Source organism: Cyrtonyx montezumae, unplaced genomic scaffold, assembly GCF_038088225.1.
Source record: "Cyrtonyx montezumae isolate F1298 unplaced genomic scaffold, pur_monq_1.0 scaffold_8, whole genome shotgun sequence".
Lineage (NCBI taxonomy): Eukaryota > Metazoa > Chordata > Aves > Galliformes > Odontophoridae > Cyrtonyx > Cyrtonyx montezumae.
The window spans coordinates 78,394,792-78,419,642 of record NW_027072089.1 but is presented as its reverse complement, the minus strand read 5'-3'; the positions used below and the strand labels follow the sequence as shown (position 1 = coordinate 78,419,642).

Genomic DNA, 24,851 nt, shown 5'->3' with positions numbered 1-24,851 from the left:
TGGTTAATTGAAGGAGATGATCTAAACGACCCTCATGTGTTAGATGGATATTTCACCAGCAAAGAAAACAGGAATAAACTTTAAGGACTCAAACCAACGAGAATGTATGCTCTTATAAAAGAAACCAAGCTTATTAGACTTTCTGGAAAATGTAACATAAAATCCTTGTAAAAAACAGTATTTTAACAGTTAAAAAATTATACTAACTCTTCAAATCCCTTTAGAAAGTGAAAATACTTCACTTACAAACACATGAAGCTAAGCTACATTTAACACCCTTACCAAATAAATTACTTATCATACTGTAAAAATCAGATTTTATCTGACCTAATAGCTTCCAAACATTTACACTGTCTAGAAATTCAAAGATACAGTACCCAAAGGAAAGCGTTAAAGAAGCTGTCTGATTTCACAATGCCTTATTTTCTGGAGAAGGTAGCTTCCTTGAGAGATTTTTCAGGGGGAAGTCTTTTGGTGCTTTTGGAAGTTCAAAGTCAGCTCCAATATGGCATGTTGGATCCTGTGTAAAGACAAAGCTTTACATAGATGTATTTCTTCCTTCTCTTCTGGGAAGGCAGGTGTACAAGAATTTTTTCTTAACAAATACATGCAAATCAATAAACCAATATGTTGGTTTTCAAAAACGGAGAAAAAAAAAGCTGTCTGTCTAGTTACAAACAGTTGCAATGCTGAAGGAAAGAAAACAACCCTTCCTTCAGTCCTCATCTCCTCCAAAAGAAACAACGGACTTTCTAAAATTTATATTACAAAATGATGCGTTGTTAACCACGGTTGGTAATAAGCTCACTTTTCTGAGAACAGCTTTGAACTCTTGGATCAAATGCAAATCTATATGAATGGCAATAACCCTCAGAAAGGTAGAATTGTAAGACTCGTTATATCAGAGGGAAATGGACGCAAGAATTATAATCTGAAGTTTGGATTATTCAAACGCTGAAGCACATTCTAAATTTAGAGGATGAAGCTATCCCATATTCTACTAAAAACAAAGTGTCTGCAAAGTCTAAACTAGATCTCAGAATAAAACAATTAGTGCACACAGTAAGCTAAGAAAACAGAATAGAGGGAATAACTGTAAACATGAAGGCGGCACTTGTGCTTTCAAATGTCAAATGCAAACTACTGCATTCCTTCACATGTAAAGCCTGGAGTCTGCTGAGAACAGCAAACAAGAAATATGACTAAAAATATTTAGCAGCAGAAAATCTAGCATGCAAGATGTGTGAAAAGCACAAGAAGATAACTAAAATACAGTCTGTGTGCAACTCGATGTGTGTCAGGAAGATATGCGTCAGGAAGATATATATAGAGAATACAATGTCTTCTCCAGGATGGTTTCTAGTGTGATTTCTGCAGCAGTCAGAAATTAAAGACAACTCCTGCCAGTAGATAAAGAAAACTAGAAAGAGTGGTCCTTCTCCTGTTCTCATCTTTCACAACTGTTACCAGTGATTCAGAAGGCACCATGTCAACATCATTCCACCAGCAAGAATATTAACGTGTTTATAATCCAGACATCAGTGCAATATGTTAAAGAAATGTCACCATTATCAGAAGTGAGAAGAGTAACGAAAAGTGAAAGTTTGAAAGTGAAATTGAAGACAAATTTGAGGTTAAAATGAAGTTATACAAATGAAGATATTTTGAAACAAGTAGTGAAATTTGTGTTAATATTTCAAGCATCAAATTATCATATAATTATTTTTTACAAAATTAATTAAAAAACCATGATATGATAGCCACTGATTCTGAAATTATAGTACGTGATTCTAGTCTGCAGAGAACCATGCGTAGTGAACCAAATGCTGGAACAGCAGTCCTACAACATATGCAGGATTTGTATGTTGGACTAGTTATTTAAGAACCCTGAATTAAACTCACCCTAATAAGATTCTGATTGTTGACGCAGAACATTATTAATATTTCCTTGCTATGCTGTAAATTGAGTTATTTGGAATATAAACCAACACGCTTTAGTAAGTGCACTTAAGTATTGTGTATAACGATAGTAGCATTCCAAAAAAGTTCCTCCACCAATGCACAACACAACACACCTACATTAAGATCATTCTGAAACCATCCATTTGAAACATCAGAAGCAATCTAAAGGGTTACAGAGATTTCAAACCAAACCATTTTGTGCATTTCAGTTGAAAAGTAATTGCCTATTAAAAAAAAATCTACTATATCCAAATGTTTTTTAGATGTAAATGCACTTGTCATCTTAAACGTAAGCAGGGTGCTGGTGCCCCAAATTAAACAAAAGAAGAAAAGTTAGGGTTGACAAGTATGTCACTGTGAAACTACAAATTAAATATGCTTTTAGATATTTCATTTTTAACTGTTGAGTACCTTTTCATCAGGCTATTGCCATTACAAGTTTTTTATTAGATTTTTAAATTAGACAAATAACAGCTAAGAGATGTGACAAGTATATCAAATTTGATTTAACAGATCTGATGCGCTTAATCTTTTACTGTAAGAATGGCATTTGACATATTTGAAATGTTTCAAACAATACTCCATTAACATGCCAAATTGGATGGAATTCAGATTTAGCTCTACTATAACTCAGTATATGCCAAGTACAGAATGAATTTCCAAAAAACACAATCAACTTTCAAACGAAAACGTGAGACCATCTGAAACTTTCAATGCAATGTGAAATTTTAAAGGCTACCAAAAATACTTAAGTGCCTGATAATACCAGTGAAACTCAGATACATATTTTAAGATTAACTCACCTCTGCAACTCTGTATATTGTGACCTTTGAATGAATGCCAGCTAAGCTGCACAGCAGCCAGCATTTCAGAAAAAAATTTATGAAGGATCACTGTAACTAAATTCATCAGAAAAACAAACACCCACTTTTGTGTGGTAGGGAAATCCACACAGATTATAGACTCAAAAGTATGATGCAGCTGTATATAAAGCAAATAAAATATAATTTTCCATGCCGATTTATTCAGGAAAAAAATGACATTTGCATGCGTGCTTCACAGTAATAATCAAAAAGATTGGATGCCTACATTCTACAAAAAACTTTTGCTTGTACTGCACAAACTTCAGTGTGCAGAAATCTTTTCCATCCAAATTCCATATAACACAACCACTTCATTAACCCTACCAAAGACTCTAGGCTTGGAATCCAGAAGAGAATAGTCTAACTTCAGTTGTCAGGTGACTGAGATAAAACACATGCATTTTACATTTAATTAAAAAACAGAATAAATGAAATTAGAAAAAAAAATCTACTACCAAAAGAGCAAAGAATGAACATTGTCGAAAAAGCCCCATATACCAAACTAGCTGACTGCTCAGTCAAAAGCAAAAATCATCTAAAAATGTACTTGGCAACTGATTAACACTGTTTCTCATTATCCCCTTATATTTCTCTTAATTGTCAGAAACATAAATTAGAACAATGTTTCAAGAAAAAAAACCCTCATTGTTACTGCATATTATAATCAAAGACTTTCTTGTAAAGACTCAGATGCTGACACTGACATTAAAATGAACAATTAAATGAAAGTTACTTATCATCAATAAATAAGGTAATCGTGTCACCTTCTACCACCAGCAGTGAGTCACACCTTAGATCAAAATAAAGGGACAAACGTATAATTACAAGTGTTCTTACTGACATTCAGAACTTATGTATCAAAAAAAAGCACGCGTGTTGAAAATCTAAGTCGTAGAAACTTTAGCACATACACTAAATTAAAATTTGCTCAGTGTAAACAGTTTGGCCTCCCTTATTTAAAACTAACAAAAAACATATGCATAAGTAAATATCTAAATATTAAAAGACAACTGCCTAATAGTGCAGAACATATGCTTTTTCCACACTGACAGAAGCATGGTATGTTTTAATCTTGCATCTGGCCTTCCTAGCTTCATTCAGATTTCACAGTAACTATTCATTTATCACAGTACTTTCCATTCTCCTATTACCCCATACATTCCAGGATGTAAGGAAGTAGCATTTGCAGTACTTAGAGACAGATGACTGGAAAGGCATCAGTGACGTAAAGATTGCAAAGATTTTTGGGCAAGATTTTTTCTGAATATTCTGTATGTTACAATTCTCTAGGCAAGCAAATTAAATAAGAATGTTCAAAGTGACAGGGTTCAAAGCAGGTGTTTTAAAACTAAAGATAGAATGCTTGTTTGAGTAGACAAAGTAATGCAGAAAACCCTGTAGAGGCATGGACAGAATCCTGCCTCTCCACTTTTTCTCCCTCCTTTCTCATTCAAAATCTAACAGCTGAGAGTAGTTTTTTGCCAGGAATAGCTCCAGTTAATCCAAAATCCCATTTTATCTCCATAATGGCCTCCATTTTGAGACACAAGTCAAGCACACCCATGTAGGAAATAATGTTATTACTAAAAAACTGGATTATACTTGATTGCCTTTGTAACCTGTAGATAACTTTCACTCACTCTCAAAAGAAAGAAAGGAGCAAAACAGAACGGAAACTAGAAAACACTTCTATTGCATTGGTCTGTAAGGCTCAACAACAGAACTGTTAGACATACACATGTGTAACTTTTGTACAGTGGATATGAGTCATTTGGCGAATGATATTGACTTTTGCAGCCTGGATCCTAAGAATGAAATAAAGTTGATGGAGCCAGCAATGCAAAACATTCAGGTTATTGTGTTTCTCAGTGATAATACAGATAGAACACACCACTGTCTGTAGCATAACTGAAAGCATGCAGAAATATACCCATAACATCTGCTAGTTCCACAAAGAAAACGATTGGTAATGTATGTGGGCTGCCATCCCTACAGGACAAATAGGACACACTTTACTAAAGCCTTTCACAGATACTTGCTGAAAGCATAAGACTGAAGAGTTTCATTGGATTCCACTCCAGTTTCTGGAAAGCTTACCGATCTACAGAGCATTTGGCATTCCTGTTCCAGCATTTGCACGTTGCTTCAGGTCTGCCTCTTCCTTGCAGTATCTGTTTAAATCCATTCCTGTATTATTTCTAAATGCCACACTATGCTTTTACCTTGATCACTCAGACCTGCTTTCCTCCTCTTTCCACTTTAAACTTCCTGCTTGATCTTTATCGCAATTTTTTTTGTTCCACTGTTTATTCCATTTAAGCTACATTATTTTCTATCCACATTTATATCCTCTCCTTGAACAAATCCACCTACCCAAAAACATTATCTGACAATCCAGATTAGGTTCCCTGCATTTTAATTCAGTCTTCCTATTTCTTCTCCTCAGCATCAGTAGGGTGAGTGTCAAGAACAAAGTATCTGCTAGAATTTGAATAATACAGCTGTTCAAAACAGTTTCTAGGCTGGATTAGCAGCACAGAAAATCCATCATCAGAAAATTCTTAAATGATATTCCTAACCAATTCCTGAGATTTTGCACATTCATGTTTTGTTTCCCTCCTCCCCCCTCCAAAAGTTTCCTTTGCAAAAGCTTTATCCATGACATTAACACGCCCAGCTCTGTTAAAACTTCCAGTATCCAGATGGAATGCAGAAAGTTTCAGACTGTAGCAGAGTATTCACCACATCACTTTGCCCATATTTAAAAGATATCATGCCCCACTGCTCACGTTTAAAAACAGGATTACTCTTGTCAAAACTTGCCCTTACTGTACAACTAGTACTATTTAAAGGCTATTGCAGTAACCATATGAAAGACCCAAACGATCATGGAGTGACCACTGGATATAGAGCTGCATTCACATATCATTCATAGTACCACACAAGAACAACTGACAGCTACAAAAACTGAGAAATAAATCAGCTATGTGATTCAAATAAAATCATTAATTTTTGCTGCCATAAAGTCTACTGAAGAACAGCTGATAATTTTGATTACATAAATGTATCTTTTTCCTCCTCAGAACTATTTATTATCTTTCAACAAAACCTTGAGTAAATAGTACATTTAACACAGAGAGACCCACTCCCAGTCATATGTATGTTATTTAAGATTAATTAAGTAGATACTTTTCATGCCTTATTAGGAGGCCAACTGCAGGGTCTTTTTCTTTATTTCTTAATTCTTTTCCCCCTTGAGAGAGAGAATGTCACTACTGCAACTTACAGAATTTTTTAGATTACAAGAAGTGTTTTTTAAATAAAATTTGCTGTACAATTTCATTTTCTTTGTCAATAGGAGTTTATTGGAAAAATTAGCTGTATGCTTGCAGATTTTTTTTTCTTGAATACTAGATAAAGCCAGATAGTCATATGCCCTGTGAAGAAGCTGGTTTTAAATCAGTCCTTTTCAATAGTGAAGTTCATTGACTTAATCCAAAAAGGAGGCCATGCTAATGACTAATTTTATTTTCAGAGCTCCAAGTATTTTCAGAATTATTTAAACATGACCAGAAGCAGACAAATTAAAGGTAAAAATCACACTTTTTATTGCAGTAGTGAATACAGTACATTTGACTACATACATGAAGGCTGCTCCAAAAGTAATGCCTCCTATTTTATTATGTTGGCCCACAACATCAGAGGTGGATGTTGGTGGTATGGCAGTAAAGGATGAACTTTCTCACCAATAATCCCTTACATTTTGTTGCTGTGTGACAGATGGCTGCAGAGGGGCAGTCCTGAAAAATGGTATATCACATAGAAATGAATATGGTGCAAAAGTACATCACTAAATTTCTCCACGTGGAAAAAAATGAAACCTGCTAACATTCATGGATGCTTCCTGAACATTTAGAAAGACCTAACAGTGGATGTGAGTACAGTGTGATGGTGAGTGGTGCATTTCAGCAGTAATGAAAGAGCCAGTGTGTCACCTTTTTAGCTGCAGATTTTTTATGAGTTTGGCATACAGGCTCCTGATTAGTGGTGAAAATGCAGAGGTGCTGCTGCTGAATATGTAGGAAAAAAAGGTGCTTTGTAGCTGAGAATTTTTTCTTTCAAACAGTATAATTCTGCTCTTTATATCTGTTGTAGTTTCCATGGAAATAAATCGGATGCATTACTTCTGGAGCAACCTATGTACAAGATCAAAATTTATGCCTACTGCACATACTAGAGCATATTCTCCAAGCACAAAACTAATACTGAAAGACAGAAGAACTACTTCTCAAAAATAATAAACTCTACAGTTTTTGTGTTTTTTGTCAATTAGCACGCACTGCAGCTCAGATACAAATATGCTTCTTGTAATTGCCTATCATATTTAAAATTATCACATAATTTCTAAGTGCACTGAATAGAGCTCTGTAAAACAATCAAGCCAAGAACATATGAACTGTCATCCAATCAATTATTTATTGAAAACTAATAATAAATCAGATAAAAAAAAGTACTAAAGGTACTGCAACTAATTTCCACATAAATACCATGTTCAGAGGATCTAAACCTAACACGTGTACAGCATTCACTTCTAAAAAAAATCAGACTCATTATGCTCCTTTAAAATGGAGGCTCTCAGCACACCTAAATAAATGACTAACATCTCAGTCATTCTAAATACTATATTCCTGCCCTTCTTCAATGGTTTGACGTTTGTTGCTGAACTACTTTTATACTATGCATTTGCTCATAATTTTACCTTTTCAGACCTGTAATTATGTCTATTACCAAAATGGCCAGAGTCTTTGGAAAGAAATCCAAACAATCTCAATGAATTTCATAAGAAAATAGCAAAGATGTCTTTTATAATAATTTCTATTCTATATAAGCAATGAAGCAAAATAATCACAAAAACAAGCATTAAAAAGATTACCAGTGATAAAAGCTGCTTTAATCATTTAGGGGTAGTTAAAAATGATTTAGGAATTAAATAAAACCTGTGAGAAAGAACTTATAATAAGAACTTGTCAAAAGTTAAAAACAGAGTAGAAAGAAGTTTTTAATTGTACAGTATATTTTAGCTTCTATCAATCACTGTTAAAATAATTTCAGAGTTTAATAAGCAGATACTTACCTGCTGGAACAAGACAATCTTTCCAGTCAAAATATCCTGCGTAGATGCCAGGTTCTAATGACCCAACTATAGGATCTGCCTTGGATTCAATGTACATTTCAAACAGTCTCTGATCCAACTCTTTCAAGGATTCCATACTAACCTAAACAAAACACATATGGTCATTGATTACAAAAATTTAATCATATACTGTAAAACCTTAGAACATTGTCTTTAATTTTCAGTTCATAATATATTTTAAAAAAGTACAAAATTCCATACTATCTTTAAATTCCAGTCAATACACCATCTTTTTCTCATTGTGCTCAGCAGGAAGAATTTTTGGGAAAGATCCAAGAAATAACAAAGCAGGCAGATCATTCCATAACTGGCATGAGTAGTTTCTGCCTGTCAGGATGTCCTGATCTTGCTTCAAGTAAGGAACTGAATCATACTGTGCTTTATAATATCTACCTAATAATTTCCATTATAAAACATGAAGATTTTATTAGAATACTTGAAATCTACCAACTGAAGCATTACCATTTCTCATTATAGGTTCCACACTTGAAAATATATAGATTAAGGAGCTTCTGTCTGAAAACAGATATATGAACTTCCCCACTCCAAGGCATCTTCATATAACAGACGCATAAGCAGCAGCTCATGAACACCTACAGTATGATTCTGTTAACAGCTCTCAATGGAGTTTTTAGTGCTGTACACAGCTTATCTGCACTGAAAGCTAATGGAGCATGCATGATTCATTCAGTGCATCTGAAAAACTTTACTTTTTGTGCGAGTCTACTTTATTAAACACCGCAGACCCACCCACTGTAGTTATATCTTCTAAAGCAACTCTGGAATACAATGCATACCATGAAATGTTACAACTCCGTATGGCAATAGATGCTAAATGCAAACACAATATACTCAAAATACCACAAGACTCTTGGCTAAATGTATTTTTGTCTTAAGAGTTTTTCAACTATTGCTCATTTTCCTCAACCACAATGAAAAAATAAAACAACAAACTTATATATAATTGCATAATTTCCAGAAGTAAAGGAGCTGTAAAAGTGACGATGCAGGCAGGCCTTCAGATCAAACAGGCAATTCAGAAAAAGAGAGAAAGGAAGGAAAAGATACCAACTCCTTATCATTCCTTTCTCTGTGAAAGACAGACAAAAGGCTTACTGCAACAAGCTGCAGAATAAGGGATGAAGTTTCTTCATTACACAGATATTTCTAAACTGTACTCTCCTTTGGCATACCTATGCATTGCCAAGTGAGGAGAAAAGGAAACTGCAATTTCTGAGTCAGGAAGAGAGATATGAGTTCAGGAATGACATCATGAGTTCAGGGGAAAGCAGAGATATTACTAAGGTCAAAGAATCTGCTAGGTTCAGAAAAGTTGGGGTGGTGAAGCTACTGACCAGAAACAATAGCCACTGCCACTTTCTTCATTTTCTCTCTGGCCCTTTAATTTGTCACAAGATCTATATCCTGAAGATGGGATTTTCATTAGCACTGAGAACTTGGCCCTAACTGAGAATCAAATCTATTTTCCTCTACTACTTCTACTCTCTTACAGCCTGCTATATATAACATGAAAAAGAATACATTCAAAAATGCTGAGCAATCTCACTAAACTTTATTTTTTCCCTTACTGAAAAAACAAACCAGCAATGAGTTTCAAGAGACTTTTCCCTTCAATTCCTTTAGATGAGGGAGAATAAAAATCCACATACAATTTGTACTTAGGCATAAGATAGCAGAGGCATAAAAAACAATAAAAACCTAACAAAAAAAACATGTTCCAGTGGAAAGCCCGAACAAATATCCACTCATTTGAAGAATCTGCGGAACTGTTCTGACTGAATATACTTTCATAAGAAAGTGTTCTAGAATTAAATTGACTCCACCTCTTTTTTTTTTTTCCACTTTTTTCATGTTAGTCCTCTTCAACACAGTTTCAAATTCGCTGCACAATTAAGATAATAGTAGGTAACATCATTTTTCAGCTGTTGGAAAGATTACAAGATAGAACAATTAATCTGAATGTTATTTTGGGCCCAGAATGGGCTGTGAAGAGGAGTACATGTCCTCAACAACATCCATTGGGTACACTCAATTTCAAGACTCTCGAGAAGGGTAAATGCTTGTGAAAATATACAGTCCTCCCCTTGTTATCTTTCTGCTGTGAATTTCACTGTAACTAGTTTTTAATTGTTGTATGAAAGCCATTTTGATCCTTTATCTCAGCCATCAATGAACATCATAACTTTGAAGGCAATTTAATTCAGAAGGTTAACCAAATTCTGATGAATATCATGGGATACACGCATCTTCCTGCAGTTGCATGAAAAATTCAAGTTATAAAATTCAATTTATAAAGCTAACAGATTTGAAATATATAGTTTTGTTTCAGTCCCCTCAGATAAAAGTATATGCTTTTTTTCAAAAATTTTCCAATTCCTTACTGCATTGGTTAATCCAATAAAAAATTACACAAGATAAGAAACACAGGTGACAGAACAAAAACTGAAACAAGCCCCTGTGAACTTCTAGTCTCTCAAATTTAATGAAGAAGCCAAAAAATTGCCATCTTAAGATGACTACTTCCTGATTATCCAATTCCTCACATCTAGCATCACTGACTGATGCACGTCAGATACGCGACTGCATCAGTCACCATTTCCAAAGGGTTAAAAGAGATTTCAAATAAACCTGTGACTACAACGTTTGAATTTTGTCATTTATAAGCCTACCAGATATTGAAAACCAATACTCTGATGTGGCTGTAAAGACAGAGTGTTGAATACATAACAGATGTCTCATTTTCCTATACAGTCAACACAAACTATACATAGCTCAACTCTTAATTGTCTCAGCAGGAAAGAACGATAACATTCAAAATAATTCCAAATAAAGTGCTACCAATACAAATATCATATCAAAACCACTTAAATGTTATTAAAATAACTTCTGGATCAATCAGAGAATTGTAGGGGGTTGAAAGGGACCTCTGTGTGGCTGAACAGGACAAAGGATATGTAGCACAGTAAAAACATCAGTTTAAGTGAAACCTTTTACTCTATACTGGAAGAGGTAACATTTTACTTACAATCAACAAATGTTTCTGGAAATAAACAAACTTTATGGTCCTAAGGATTAAGTAAAACAAACATTTCTCATTAGAAAAATGATTAATCTTTACAAAAAGGCAGGAAAGTGAGACAGCTACTGCCGCCCACTTTGACATTTTCGTTCTTCGAAAAGAAAAAAAAACAAAAACACAACAAAAAACAGAACTAGTTTATGAACAACAGCTATCAGTAATGCAGACTGTCAGATGAAATAATTTATCTAGTGTATTTCTCAGATAATGATCTTTTACTCTCTACATTAAGAAAACAGTGACATTAAACTGCCTTACTAAGAAATCTGATAAGCTTTGCCAGGGAACATAGAAAACCTGAGTAAGAAGTCACATTTTCTACAATAGCCAAATAAGCCTTATAGGAACATATCATCATATATGAACATATCATCATTGCTGTGTCCTTCAGCTGATGCTTGGAGATCCACTCATTTGTAAAAAGCTCACTTAAGAGTCATTTAGGACATATGAACACTTAATTCCCACAGAAAGTAAAACGAGTACTAACTGCTTCCTTCAAGCAATGATACTTCAACCCAGTGTTCCCACTTACTTGAGTTATTTTATCAACACCTTGAAAACCATGCTTTTCAAAATGTTCAGCTATGTTTAAGAAGGTATGACGTTCCAGATAACGACAGTTACTGAGTGCAATTAAAACTCTTTGTTCCTAAAAATTTGTTTTAAAAGAGAAAGAGGACAACAGTTAGAAAACAAGAAGGATCAGCATGATCAATAATATTACTGTGTAGTATCTTATTTTCTCTATGCATGGTAGACATGCCAATAACTAAAAGTGAAGTTCAGTAATATTTTTGTATACAAAACATCAAGAATTGAGTAAATAACAGCTATAACGACTGAACACATATGGTTTTTGTTATAGGATCCGGATCATTCACTGGAATAACTGTGACTAATACAGAACTGTGGTTAAGACTTCTTTACAAAAATTAGGTTTGGACAACTTTCCAGGAAGTGGTTTCTGGCTTTTACTTTGTTTCAAGAAATTTACTAAGACTGATGACCATCATAAAACGTTACTGCAGATCATCATCACAAGAAGCTGGCTAAAACAAGGAAAACAAAACAGGTACTGAACAAATGCACTAACCCATTCTAAAACACCAGAAGATTCTTTAATAGTTGATAAAATTGCAGCTGTTAGCAAAATTCTAAGTAGTTCTAACTTACATATCTATTTATTTATTTTCCAATTGATGTGTATATTTATTACAAGAAGATTAAAACACTCTGGAGTTGTGATACCAGAACTGCCTTTCCCTGACTTTTGTGCAACAAGGTGTAATTTCCAAAAAGGAGACAAACAAAAAGTTTGAACTACTATTTTAATAATTTGGTTTTCTCTCTTCCCTTTGGTTTCTCCCAATGGACAAATATTTTTCAATCTCAGATGGCAGTTCAGAATCAACAACAGCAAATATTTTGAAATTATTTGGCAATGAAATCACCACAATCGTGGTGAAGATCTCAATTAGAAAAGAGAAGATGGTGTTGTGATTTACAGAAGAATCTAAAGGTGATATAATTGAAGACTTAAATATTGTTTAAAATTGATTTAAACAGAAAGACAACAAAACAGCTATTTCCATGACATGTAGGAGGAAGGCTGGAACAGCCACAAAAATTACTTTGCCAAAAATTCATGTCAAAATCCATATACTGTAAGAATAGAAGATACAAATTATTAGTCTACAATTCAGACAATTTAGCTTGATTTTGTAACCTGCAAGTGTTTATTGTAGTGGTAATGCTTATAGCTCTTGTAAATAAAGTAAAGCTTCTGACATTTAAACCTGCACAGTCACATTAACTGCAAAAGGAGCATTTACTAGGCATCTTTCAGGGAGAAGTGCGAAGACAAACTTTTCAATTTCTTAAAAAAGCCTCAAACAAACAAGTTACAAAAATAATCAACACTGCTATCAGCAAAGAAAGGTTTTTTTGGAAAAATTACATTGCTTAATATCAGTAACTCCACATATTTTAAAAAGTAACTGATGACCAGAACAGTTCTTATCATTTAAAATATGGTGATAAATCAAAACCCAAATTGTCAGCTCTTTTAAGGACCAGGCTCTATTTTCACTGATTTCAATGATGCCATTTTAGTTTCTGAGGACAGTTTCAAAAACTGTCTTAATTAAAGATGCTATACTAAGATAACAAACAACGTTTTTAAAAATACCCTTACATTCAACCCTTATATCCTAATAGTTTTTGTATATATACTTCCTTTCATATATTACATGTTCACACTAGAAAATGTCTCCAGAATACAGAGTTGCTCTCAAAAAAAGAAACTCAAATCTGAAAAGAATTAAAAAAAGAAAGATAAAAAGAACCACACTGCTGGAATTTTGAGAAGTACCAAGTTTCATATCTACTTGCAAAAGTAGAAGTCAAAACTTACTGAAGTAAGACTTGAGTCCTCATGTATGCTTCCAAACAAATCTGGAGATGAAACGTCAACTGAAAGACTAGGAATATTGTTAAAAAATGAGTAGCATATTGACTTTGACACAGAGAGTTCAATGAACCGTAATTGAAGAATGGTATTTTGCTGAACTGCACTGCATCAGATGATAAAGTAGTCCACATGAAGACGCTTAGAAAGGCTGCAAGTTCTTTGTGGACAGACAGTACTGTCTTAGCTGTAGACCTTTCTCTAAAGCGTTTTCACTTTCTTTAAGTTCTTTGGTTTGCCACAGATTCTGATCTATTTTTACACCTACCCAGCCAACTGTGGCATCCAAATAGCAAATAAAAGTAACATAGGAACATGATTAATTGGCCTCTTCCTAGCACATTGTGAAGGCACCAATATTTGCTATGTCTCTAGCATTTCACAGAGAAATTATTTGTGCTTTTCAAAATTTGAACACCTTTGACTGCTTTGGACTCCAAACCAAGTGACTCATAAGCAACTATGGAACAAACATTCATGAATTCAGCAGACATATTGAAAGATCCAGACAAAACTGAAAGGAAGAAAAGTATTGGCTGTGTGCATATATGAAAAGACATTGCTTAGCATCAAGGACAATTCAATGAATGCAAGGTCATGTCAAAAACAGCATACCTTCCACAGTATGTTACAAAGCCTTTCACTGAATAAACGATATAACAAATATTGTACAATATGATGAATATGATATTTATCAGTTCACATAACTCAGTATTTTGGAGTAAAATGTATCTGATCGTATTTCAATGTCTCATATTAATTATTTCAAAGTTTCAAATTAATATGAAATATGTAATACCAGAAGGCACAAAAACAACGCCATTACCCACAGTTTGATACTTGCACACTCAAATTTAGTACAAGTGGGTCATGTTTATTTTACGTACTGTGATGTATCTATGTCACCATCAGGTTTGGTACTCAATTGTTCCAAACAGTCTATGAACACCTAAGAAACAAGAGAGCAAGATATATATATTTTTTCCACCTCCAATTCTTACCAAAAAGAATCTTAAATTCACTTTTACTACAGTCAATAGAAAAGGAACAATCATCATCACCTTTTCAAGGTTTATTTTCAATTTATATGCACCACACTATTTACTGGTGGCAAAAAGCAGGTGTTATTCCCATCATATATGGCTAAAATCTCATTTGCAAAGAAGGCACTGCTAATAATTTTCAAGACTTCAATCTGAAGAGCTGCTTTTTTATGAAGTGCAATCTTACTTTACCTGAAGATTTCTTATTTAAGAATAGCATAAAAATGGTTCAGAAGCCTAAAGCATCCAATTACCAGATATCAAACATATCTTTTAATACTACTGAAGTTTACTATAAAAAGTATTGGTTTGCAATTAGAAGCTAAATCCTCAGCTGAGAAGAATCAGCACTGTTCCTCTTATGACAGTGTATCGATGCTGACATCAGCTCAGCAAGTGTCTCAATCATGATGACGGTGTTATACATAAATGTTAACTACATATATTCTGAGGACTTGACATAATTAGATTCAGCTAGTAAGGACTACATACTTTGAAAGTTAAACAGATTGCACGATTCCAAAGCATATCTAGGGAAACAACACACTGACACAAACTTAAGTTACTTTCTGGGAACAGGGCAGGATTCAAAGCATATATTTCTGTTCTTTCATATTTGTTCACCAGTTCATACTTCAAAATGTTTGAGCTACCTGCAAGATCCCAATGCTTAACTGGCACACATCCTCCTGTATTTTCTGCTGCTGGAATACCTGAAGACAAAAGCACACAATTACAGCTTCACAAGGCCTTACACTCACAGAAGGCCTGAGTAAATCTGTACCTATAGCGATAACAAAATCATGGGAATGACTGCTGATATCAGAGAGAGCACTGTGTCTCAATTCTGATTCTTCCCCATTATAAGAATGGGAAGGAAGAGTATAAATCCAAATAAACAATTTCTCAAACAGGAAGCATTAAAATGCTTAAAACAAGGAAACACTAGTACTTAAGACACTAGGGTTGATGGTATGTATCACTGTTGGATAATGGAATTGCAGCAAAAGCTCCAAGGATATTAAAAAATCTTTGTATTTTAATACGGAGTATTCATCATGCACTGCAGACTCTTTGGAATAATGGTCAGTAAGAAACTTCACAAGCTAGTCATAAAATAAGGGAAAAGAGAGAGCATCTCTGTCAAATGTTCCAAAGGGCTTTAGAAAAGTATTAAGCTTTCTTACACAAGTAAAAAGCTGGATTTAAATATTTCAGATGCAATACTGAGTTAAGAATAACTCCTGGGAATATGTGTGTGCATACATATATCTAAATAAAATCACATTGGTGGCTATCTGAAAATTACATTAATAACTTCCTTCTAAAACAACTGTGTTCAAATTTCAAGTACAGGTCTATCTGCCCCGTGCACATAACCCTAAACAAAGGAAATAAAGGAAATACAAACCAAAATTCTCAAAGCTAGCAGCAGTGACAAGGGCATACACAAAAAACCTATTACTTGCTACCCTGAAACAAAATAGTAATTTACAGAAAAAGAAGGAAATTAGCAGTATATCTCAAAACTTACACTGGCCTCTCCAGGTTTGCAGTCCAGCACAGTTTTAAGAGATTGCAAGGAATGGATAATGCACTGTTCAAAATGGGAAGGCTGAAAGGAAAAAAACTTTTTAGCTTCTAGATAAGTGTGTCATGTAAAATGAATACGGCAACAAGAAAACACGAAAATTCCTATGCTATATGGTTAAACTCTTATTTTCAACTTATCCTACATACCCCCTTGATTTAAGTTGGGATAGAATTTCACCTTGGATATCTGTTTTTTGTTTTTTTTTTTCCTTCCAGGTTTCCAGACCTGAAGTACAAATGTCTTGAGGCAAATATCAATTTCACTTTGAAAGTGTAAACGAGTTCACAGCGTCATAGTCAGCAGTCACTGTTTCTTGGTCATTCATTCTTTCTTCCTTGTAAAGGCACCCTTTTCTCCAAGAGTGTCTGCTGGTATTAGGCAGAAAGCTTTTATACGATGCAGATAGGTGTCACTGTTCTATGAAAGAGGGATGTAATTCATCCCTCTTTCGATCAAAGAGATGGATGAAAAAGCTAAGCTGTGTAAACATGCAACAACAGTAGATAGCTTACAGCATGTCACCCATTTTAATGCTTAGGAGTAACCTCTATTTCTGCAAATGCTGGGATGGAGGTAGAGCATGAGAGTGACGTTATGCTGAAAATAATGTAAAATTTCTAAACATCTCTGTTCATAATTTTTTGCAATTGGTTTAGAAGAAAAAGAGCAGCAGTAAATGCTGCTGTTGTATTTTGTCATCATAAAACATCACACCTCAGGAGAAGATATCCATTCAAATATATTATTCTTTGCACATAATGAAACTGAGGAAAGTTGGCTTTTTATCCTACTCTTACCTCTTACCTGCAACAGTATTTTCTATCTTAAGGCACAGTTTCTGCCATAAGCCTAACATCTCCAAAGAGAATGACTGGACCCTGTTTACACTGGTTAATTTTTGCTACAGTGAACTCCACCAGACAAATTATCCCATCATGAGAAAAACAGTCAACTGCCACCACTCTCATGTCTCCACTACTGCATCACGAGGGGGAAATTTATGAAAATGTATTGCACAAGGAGGCTGACTTCTAAATACACAAAAAGCTGTTAAATGCTTATTAACAAAGATTTTTTTTTTAGGATACAGCCAAACCATAAGAGAAATCAGAAGCTTTCACAAAGATCTTCCCTCCTCCTATCCATTTTACAGATGCATAAAGTGAAAAACAGAGAAGTGAAGGGACTTGCCCAAGTCATTGACAACTGAAACCAAAATGAGAAGCTACAAATCTGGTTGTAACACTCAAATTCTCAACAACACCCCTTCCTACAATGTATATACTGTGACTGCTTCATGCCCTCCTACTCAACTTCAAAGACGTATTTATAGAAGCAAATAAGAAAAACTAAAAAAATCTGTGGAGCATTCCCTTAGATAATATACACAAAGCAATTCTCCCTCCCACGAGGCCTTTTTGCTTTCACAGGTTGTTTTTAAGTCACATCTATAAGGTGCTTGCTGTGTTTTAGCCATTACTCAATACTGTTTATTTCCAGAAAGCATCTCACTAATTTATCTGAATTTGGTTTCAAGACACTTGCTGATTATGTGTAGGCAATCTCCTAAATCTTCTCAGTTCTTTTTCTCGTTATAACAGAGAAGTGACCTATTTATTCAGCTAAAGACCAATTCCATGGTAGTGTGCCTACTAAGTTATGAAGCATTTTGATGTGAACTGAACTTGTTATGACCTTAAAAAGAATTCTTTACTTCAGTAAACCATCCCTAAAATAAGATGCTTAACAATGAAAGTCATTATTGTTTATCTCAGCAGATCTTTATGTCCAATTCTTTTTTCTTGTCTCAATATGTGGCACAAATTCACAAAACCTTTATTTATATATATATTTATGTTTATATTTTTAATGTGTAGCAACTCCTGTAAGTTGATGAACAGATGAGTCTGGAGATATAAAAATAAATAATATACTTTTTTTTCCATTTATAATGTATTTTAGATCCAGTAATATAGCATTAACTGGCATATGCTGAATTGATTAAATGAATACTGCAAAGACAGAACTAATCTTTTTACAGTTCTGTTAGGAACCACTCCACCCTTCAAGTGAGAAAGGGCTGCTTTTGAAAGAGAAACTGTGCATCTCAAAGACTAAAGATTAAGCTGTGTTCTGTGTTCATGCCATTTGTAGAATAAATGATGTACTAGGACATCGAAATGAAGCTTTCATTTTGTTGTTAACATGTCAATATTAAACATTTACTGCAAAATAACTTCTCTGATAATTTTAGCAGACATAAGAAGCTACTTTATCTTACTGCAACTTCAAAATCTCTTCTGCTCTTTAGAAATCAATTACCACTTAATATTACGATTGCTTTAGTTACAACAATTCAAGAATTAAACATTTTGAAAAAGGAAGAAAAAATAACTTTGTGCTTAGTGATGGGATCCAGTAGAGTGTGCATAGTAATTGCTAAATAAAAAATATAGATTTTTAATCTTATGTGTTGTCGTATTTTGGTAAGTATAGAAACCAGTATAGAAATCAGTACGTACAAAGCCCAGACTAATTCAGTTTTCTGGAGAACATGAAGAACAGTTTCACTGCACTCATTAAAAAAAAAAAGAAATCTAGCAAAGAAAGTGGCTACAACACACAAGTTTACCCACCAACGATGTCAAGCCTTCATTGTCAACAACCCAGTCTTCCTTTTCAGCTAGCCTCTTTATATCTGTAAGAGAGAGAAAGAAAAAATAAAAAAAGAGGTGTTAATTTTCATTATTAAAAACTCCTTGAACTTGAAAAGATAAACCACAGACATTGGGACTGCAATGACTAGGCATACGAGCATACAGCACTAAAAGTCTAGAACTTTTCAGCCTTCTCAAATGACTAAGAACGAAACATGAACATAGGATGCTGGTGAAACCACACAGAGAAGCATATTTATGGCAAGAATTGCATGAAGCCCACCTTTTACTGGAAAGCTTAAAGTTAAGAGTACTATGAAGGCTCTGGGTTTGTTTTTATTTCCTAAATTTTTAATTACAACATAAAAATACTGCATTCGAGAACTGAAATCACTGCACTATTATACTCCAGCCCTTAATTAAAAAGGGCAGGACAAACTGCTTAACATTTTAGCAAAGATTAAATGGACAGCACATGTATTCATCATTAACAACTATAAAGAAGCTCAAAATCACCACTCAGGGTCAAGGGTGCGTGGTGCTAAACTTACTTCAAAAATTCATGAAAGCATATATGCAAAATTATTTCACTATCCAACAGATGCTAATTTCCATAAGCTTACTGATCCTAACAGGAGTTAACAACAAAATGTAAATCCAAAGCTCTTGTTCTGTGAACAGATTTCACTATGGACACTACATCACATCACTGTTGATTTTTATTTTTTGGTTTAATCAACTTATAAACATAAACTAGATAAAACTTTACAGTTCTGATGGGCAGAACAGGACAAAACACATCTTCTCACAGGCAAATAAATAGCTGTTCAGAACCATCTGTATATCACAAAACTTCCTTCTATATTATGAATGTTTTCAATGAATTACCATCTCTTTCTCAAGGCCAAGAAAAAAAAAGCGTAATTAATGCATGCTGAAAGGCATCCTCACTATTCTTGGTGCTTTAACTGCTAATTTAAAAGGCTTGTCATGTCATCAACATCCTGCAATTCGACAACACATGGGAACAGTCTTATTGAGAATAAAATGTAGTTAAGGATTGTAGAGAATAATTACTCAATTACTTCTCTGTTTTACCAAAGTGCTGATCCAATTTCTGTGAGGCTTTAGATCACACAGGTCAGCTTTTATTTATTTTAATCCATTTCTGAGCTAGCACGAATATATATTAAAGAAACCAACAACAGTTAATTTCACTGAAATAATACACCATATTCCAGTCAGATACACTTATGTAAACTCCCTGCTTGAATTGGCATTCACGTAGCCTGGCTTTTATGACCTTTATGACCAGGGAACACACATGAGAGGGAAAGAACAGAGATTGCTCGAGTATACAGTGTTTATATAAAATAATAAGAAAACCCTCTATGTGGGCAGATTTGTCCTATTTAAATACGTAGTGGTAGAACACTATCAATTGATCTGAATGACTCTACCAACTTACAGCATGTAGTTAAGAGATGAGACTAAGCCTTACATTACTAGTCTAAGCAACTCATATTTCAGATAGTTTATAGAGAGATTCAAGTTCAAGAAAAGTCCTTCGACTAATACAATACGGGTAGATCTGAGATCCATTCAGTCCAGTATATCCCAGTGAGAGTATCTATTCACTATTCTTTCACTAATTCTCTAAAAACAACGGTTCCTCCAATGTTCCAACTAATCCAGTCCTGTCCATAAAAAATAATCTATGAGCAAATAACTCATATTTCAAGTAAAATCTGAAACAGTAATAATACTTTCCCTATAGAATGTAAGAAAGACAATCTGTATACCTGTATGGCTAATGATCTTGGTATTAATGTGGGAAAAGTAACGTTAAACTGGGATTTAATCAATAAAGTAAGAGACAAGAATACAATTCATATTAATATTGTATAGAATAAATAGAGATTTTGGGACTTACTGCCACTGCAAGGTTAAAAGCTTCCATAATAATAGTAGTCACCTACATTTAAGGCTTGAGTACTTAGATTCACATTAACCTACAAATAATGACAAATTGTATAATGGAAAAAATTGATTAGACTAATTTTTTAAGGGAATTTTTTTTTCTTTTTTTCTGATTTAGTATTGATGGAAATTAATCTTTTTAGGAAAAAAGCTGAACTATTAATCTGAACTTTTATTAAGAGAGAGATTTAGTTTTGGAAGTTTTATTTCACTTGAATTCAAAATTAACTACAAGTTGATAAGATGAATTGCCTCTGATGCACATGGAGTCACATTAGATTTAGAGAATGTATTACTGGCCTTTATGATAGAGATATTTATGGCAAAGGCTATGCATACTGCTGGAAGAATGAGGATTATACTGTTAACGTTGGAAGTATAAGAATTATACTGTGGAAAAACCTACAACTACAGTATTCCACAAAAGTTTGCTGGCATGGTTTTTTTTGTTTGTTTGTTTGTTTTGATTTGTTTTTTTTTGTTTTAAATTGGGTCAGGCAGTAGAAGGAAGATCAGGTAGAAGACAGGAGCTTTGCACAGGATCAGCGCTTTGGGGGCAGAAGGCACTGCTTATTTAATTATTCAGTATGAGGAAGAACTCAAAAAAGAAAGTGGTATTTCCAATACAAAAAAGCTGCATGATTAGATAAATCACTTGCACTGTAAAACTGTCTCAGCTAAGAGAATGCAGATCTCAACTACTGTATCCATGAAATTAAGAGAAGAAAACATTCAGAATACGTGATTTTCTCAGAGTGGTGAAATATTTCAGTAATTCTCATGAGATGTTATAGAATTCACTGTAAATTAAATATCTGTAACAAACAGAATTACCGTACAGAATGTGGTTTGGTAAGCAGAGTGAGATGCAGTCTTTTATTACCTTCAGCTGTATGTTGTAAAGTCACTATAATGCAACGCACTCGAAGGTCTAAAATAAGATCCTGGATGATCTGGAGCATATCATTCGGTATCTCAAGTGCAGTAAGAGACTCAGAACTAAGCCTGGAAAGAAAATAAAAAAATAACCTGAAGCATAAATCTTTAGTCTTTTAAGCTGATAAACTATGCAAATCTTTTTAAAGTGCCTGTCACTAAAGTAGCTTCATCCACAGTTAAGTCTTTGAAAACTGGTTAGCCCTGTCATGAAAATTTACTTATTTGCTTAATCCAGAAGCATGAAAATACAGTTTTTTTTTCCTGTAATGTTACAGTAATGTCAATAATGTCAGTTCTTGCACTTTCACACCTCCCTTCCTTCAATCTAAGATTCCTTCTGGAGCAGAGAGAGCTTTTTTGCTGTGTTCACATGAACATATACAACAAATCTTAGGTCTACAACTGAGCATCGTCTACCTGTATTAAACAATTAAGGTGCCATAAATGGTGATATAGCCACGTGTCAGGTCATGACAGTATACACATTTCAGGGGTCAAAGCACAGCTACCAGCAAGTGAAGAGTGAATTAATTAGCTATTTTGCTGCCAGCAGTGACTGGCCTTAAGCCAACAGATAGAGTAGCAGAGGATGGAAAGATTCACTTTCATTTTTCCCTTTAGGAATACCAACACAATAGCTGTTAACAAGAAATAGCATTTTAGCTTTTAACTAAATGACTGCTGTTCACAGACTTTAATTATGGGCACTAAGTAAAGTTTATTGCTTTTATCCACCTCCTGGCTATGTAAGGAAGGACAACTCAAATGCAGTCATTGTTGTTTCCCCTACTGCTTATACCAAAGCTCAGATGCTATAAAATTGCCAAAAAACAGTAATAGGAAAGCATAACAAGAGGAACCTTTCCAGTCATCCATCTGGGAGCTCTTTTTATTTCCTTTTAAACCTCTGTTAGTGGGTGTAAATCATTGAAACATCATCATTAACTGCTAATTGCATTCCAACTCCACAATGCCTTGATGCCAAAAATGGTATTCAGATTCCGACTGCTATCATCTCAGCACAACCACTGAATTAGTAGATTTCATAAATCTGTATTACATCAGTCATCCATGAAACGCATGGTGCAACAGACATTTGTGAGAAGCTTAAGCAACTTTACACTGAATAAAAGTCCTGTACTTAGAGCTGATTCCATTCCCAAGTAAGTACACAGCTTTCACAACCCTCATTTTTCCTCATATAACTCATTCTAACATACATAGCAATCTATCCCTACAACGAGACTGAAGTCTTGCAGGCAATGGTTTCATCTTATACTAAGCTCTTATTTGTCCTCTGGAACCTACTCAAATTGGGCAATGACAGAGTGGGATATAAGGCACAAAGCTGCACAACCACCCCACTTGGCGTGATGCATATAAACAGAAAAATTAAGATTGCACAGATTTTATTCCAACTCCTTGTAATGTCAAAATTTCATAATTTTTCAAATACAAGCAGAAAACAATTGTTTGTGAAATGACTCTAAAGAGCAGGATCCTATCACATGCTTCATGATGAAAATACACTGGGAATTATAAAAATAAGACCTAAGCTACTACATAACTTCGTAACTAGTACAGTTTATATGCAATATGTATACTATTCAGAAGAATCCATCTACTTTGTTGGTGTGAGCATCTGGAAAGTGTTAAACAAACTCAACATAACGTATGTATTATTCGCTAGACTCACCTAAAGTAGGAATTAACTACATATGAGTAAACATATGAGTGTGTAAGATAATAAAGAGAAATGGCATAATTAACTCTATGTTTTGCTTGTTATTAACTTCGAAACATGCAGGTAAAAAGAACAGTATCAAATCCAGGTATTACTTAAGTTTCCAAAAGATAACAATGACACTTTCATTCTCCACAGAGCAATGGAAACATTACCGAGGCATTCTGTAACTGCACATTACTAAGTTTATAAACAGGTAATTACAAACAGAATGACATCATAGGCAGAAGTATCACCTTACTTTCACACTTGTCTTATGAAAACTGTAATTTGAGAGTGGCACTATAGTAAGAGGCATGTTATTTTTACCCATTTTGGCAGAGATGTGAAGATGGGAAGATGATAATTGCAAAGCTTCCTAATAATTCTACACTAAAGAATCAAATCCCACTTCATGCAAGTTATTTATTCAAACTTTTACCTACGTGCTCTGGAGAAAAAAAAAAAAAGAATAATTACGTAATAAGATTGTGGGACACCATGAATTAAACTTGGACTCAGAATCCTAAATCTGCCATAAGCAATTTTTTGTGATTCTATTAAAAACAACAACAAATAAAATATCTTAGAACTCAGAGTATTTAATGAAACAAAACACTATCTTAAAAACATATACATTTTAGTAATAACATCGTATTGTAGGTCAGCAACTCAATTTACCTTACTGTCTGGATAACATGAGTTAGCCACTGGCCAGAAAGTTCAGATTTCATCTCCCAGCCACCATACTGTCTTGATTCTCCTTCTTTGAGACTGAATGGAAGCAAAGCTCCACGGATAAGTTTCTCCAGAGAATGCATAACTTCCTGAATCATTTTCTGTATCAGAATAAGGGGAAAAAAATTAAGCAAAAAGATCTACCAATATGCTTAAGCAGCTATGCATGTACTTACTATACATAGCACCTGGTAATGTATGATTTACAAAACACTACTTACGCTAGAGAGCCTGGAAGGATGAGGTATAAGGGCACACATGATTTAAGAATTCTGATTTTCACGGTGGTGATGCTAAGCATCCTGCTAGAAAGGGCAACTGAAAGAAAGCAATGTTTCCTTCTCATTACATACCTTGAAATCATTTTGCCTTTGTCTAGCGTTTTTCTTTGATTTTTCCATTTGGCCAGATTTTTCAGCAGTCTGGTGAAAATGAGAAAATTGAAAAGTTTAAGTATCTCATAACCGCTGTTCAAATAATTCTGAAAAAGAAGGGGTTCAATGTAAAGAACTGAAAATCAATCACTGAGTTTGTGATGTAATTATAAAAACTAACTATGAATAGACAAAGACTATGCCTTTACTTCCT

At 34.2% G+C, this 24,851-nt stretch overlaps 1 protein-coding gene across 1 annotated transcript in view; it reads right to left on the bottom strand.

Annotated features, from left to right (window-relative positions):
- The window catches only part of EXOC2 (exocyst complex component 2), a 127,912-nt gene that overhangs the window by 29,003 nt on the left and 74,058 nt on the right, over positions 1-24,851 (bottom strand). The window contains exons 14-23 of the mRNA XM_065753320.1: positions 24,617-24,685; positions 24,207-24,364; positions 21,747-21,868; positions 18,863-18,924; positions 16,167-16,247; positions 15,286-15,345; positions 14,477-14,538; positions 13,536-13,602; positions 11,655-11,771; positions 7,960-8,101 (exon numbers count right to left, since the gene is read on the bottom strand). Of these exons, the coding sequence (XP_065609392.1) occupies positions 7,960-8,101; positions 11,655-11,771; positions 13,536-13,602; positions 14,477-14,538; positions 15,286-15,345; positions 16,167-16,247; positions 18,863-18,924; positions 21,747-21,868; positions 24,207-24,364; positions 24,617-24,685 (940 nt within the window). The remainder of the gene's footprint in view (positions 1-7,959; positions 8,102-11,654; positions 11,772-13,535; positions 13,603-14,476; positions 14,539-15,285; positions 15,346-16,166; positions 16,248-18,862; positions 18,925-21,746; positions 21,869-24,206; positions 24,365-24,616; positions 24,686-24,851) is intronic.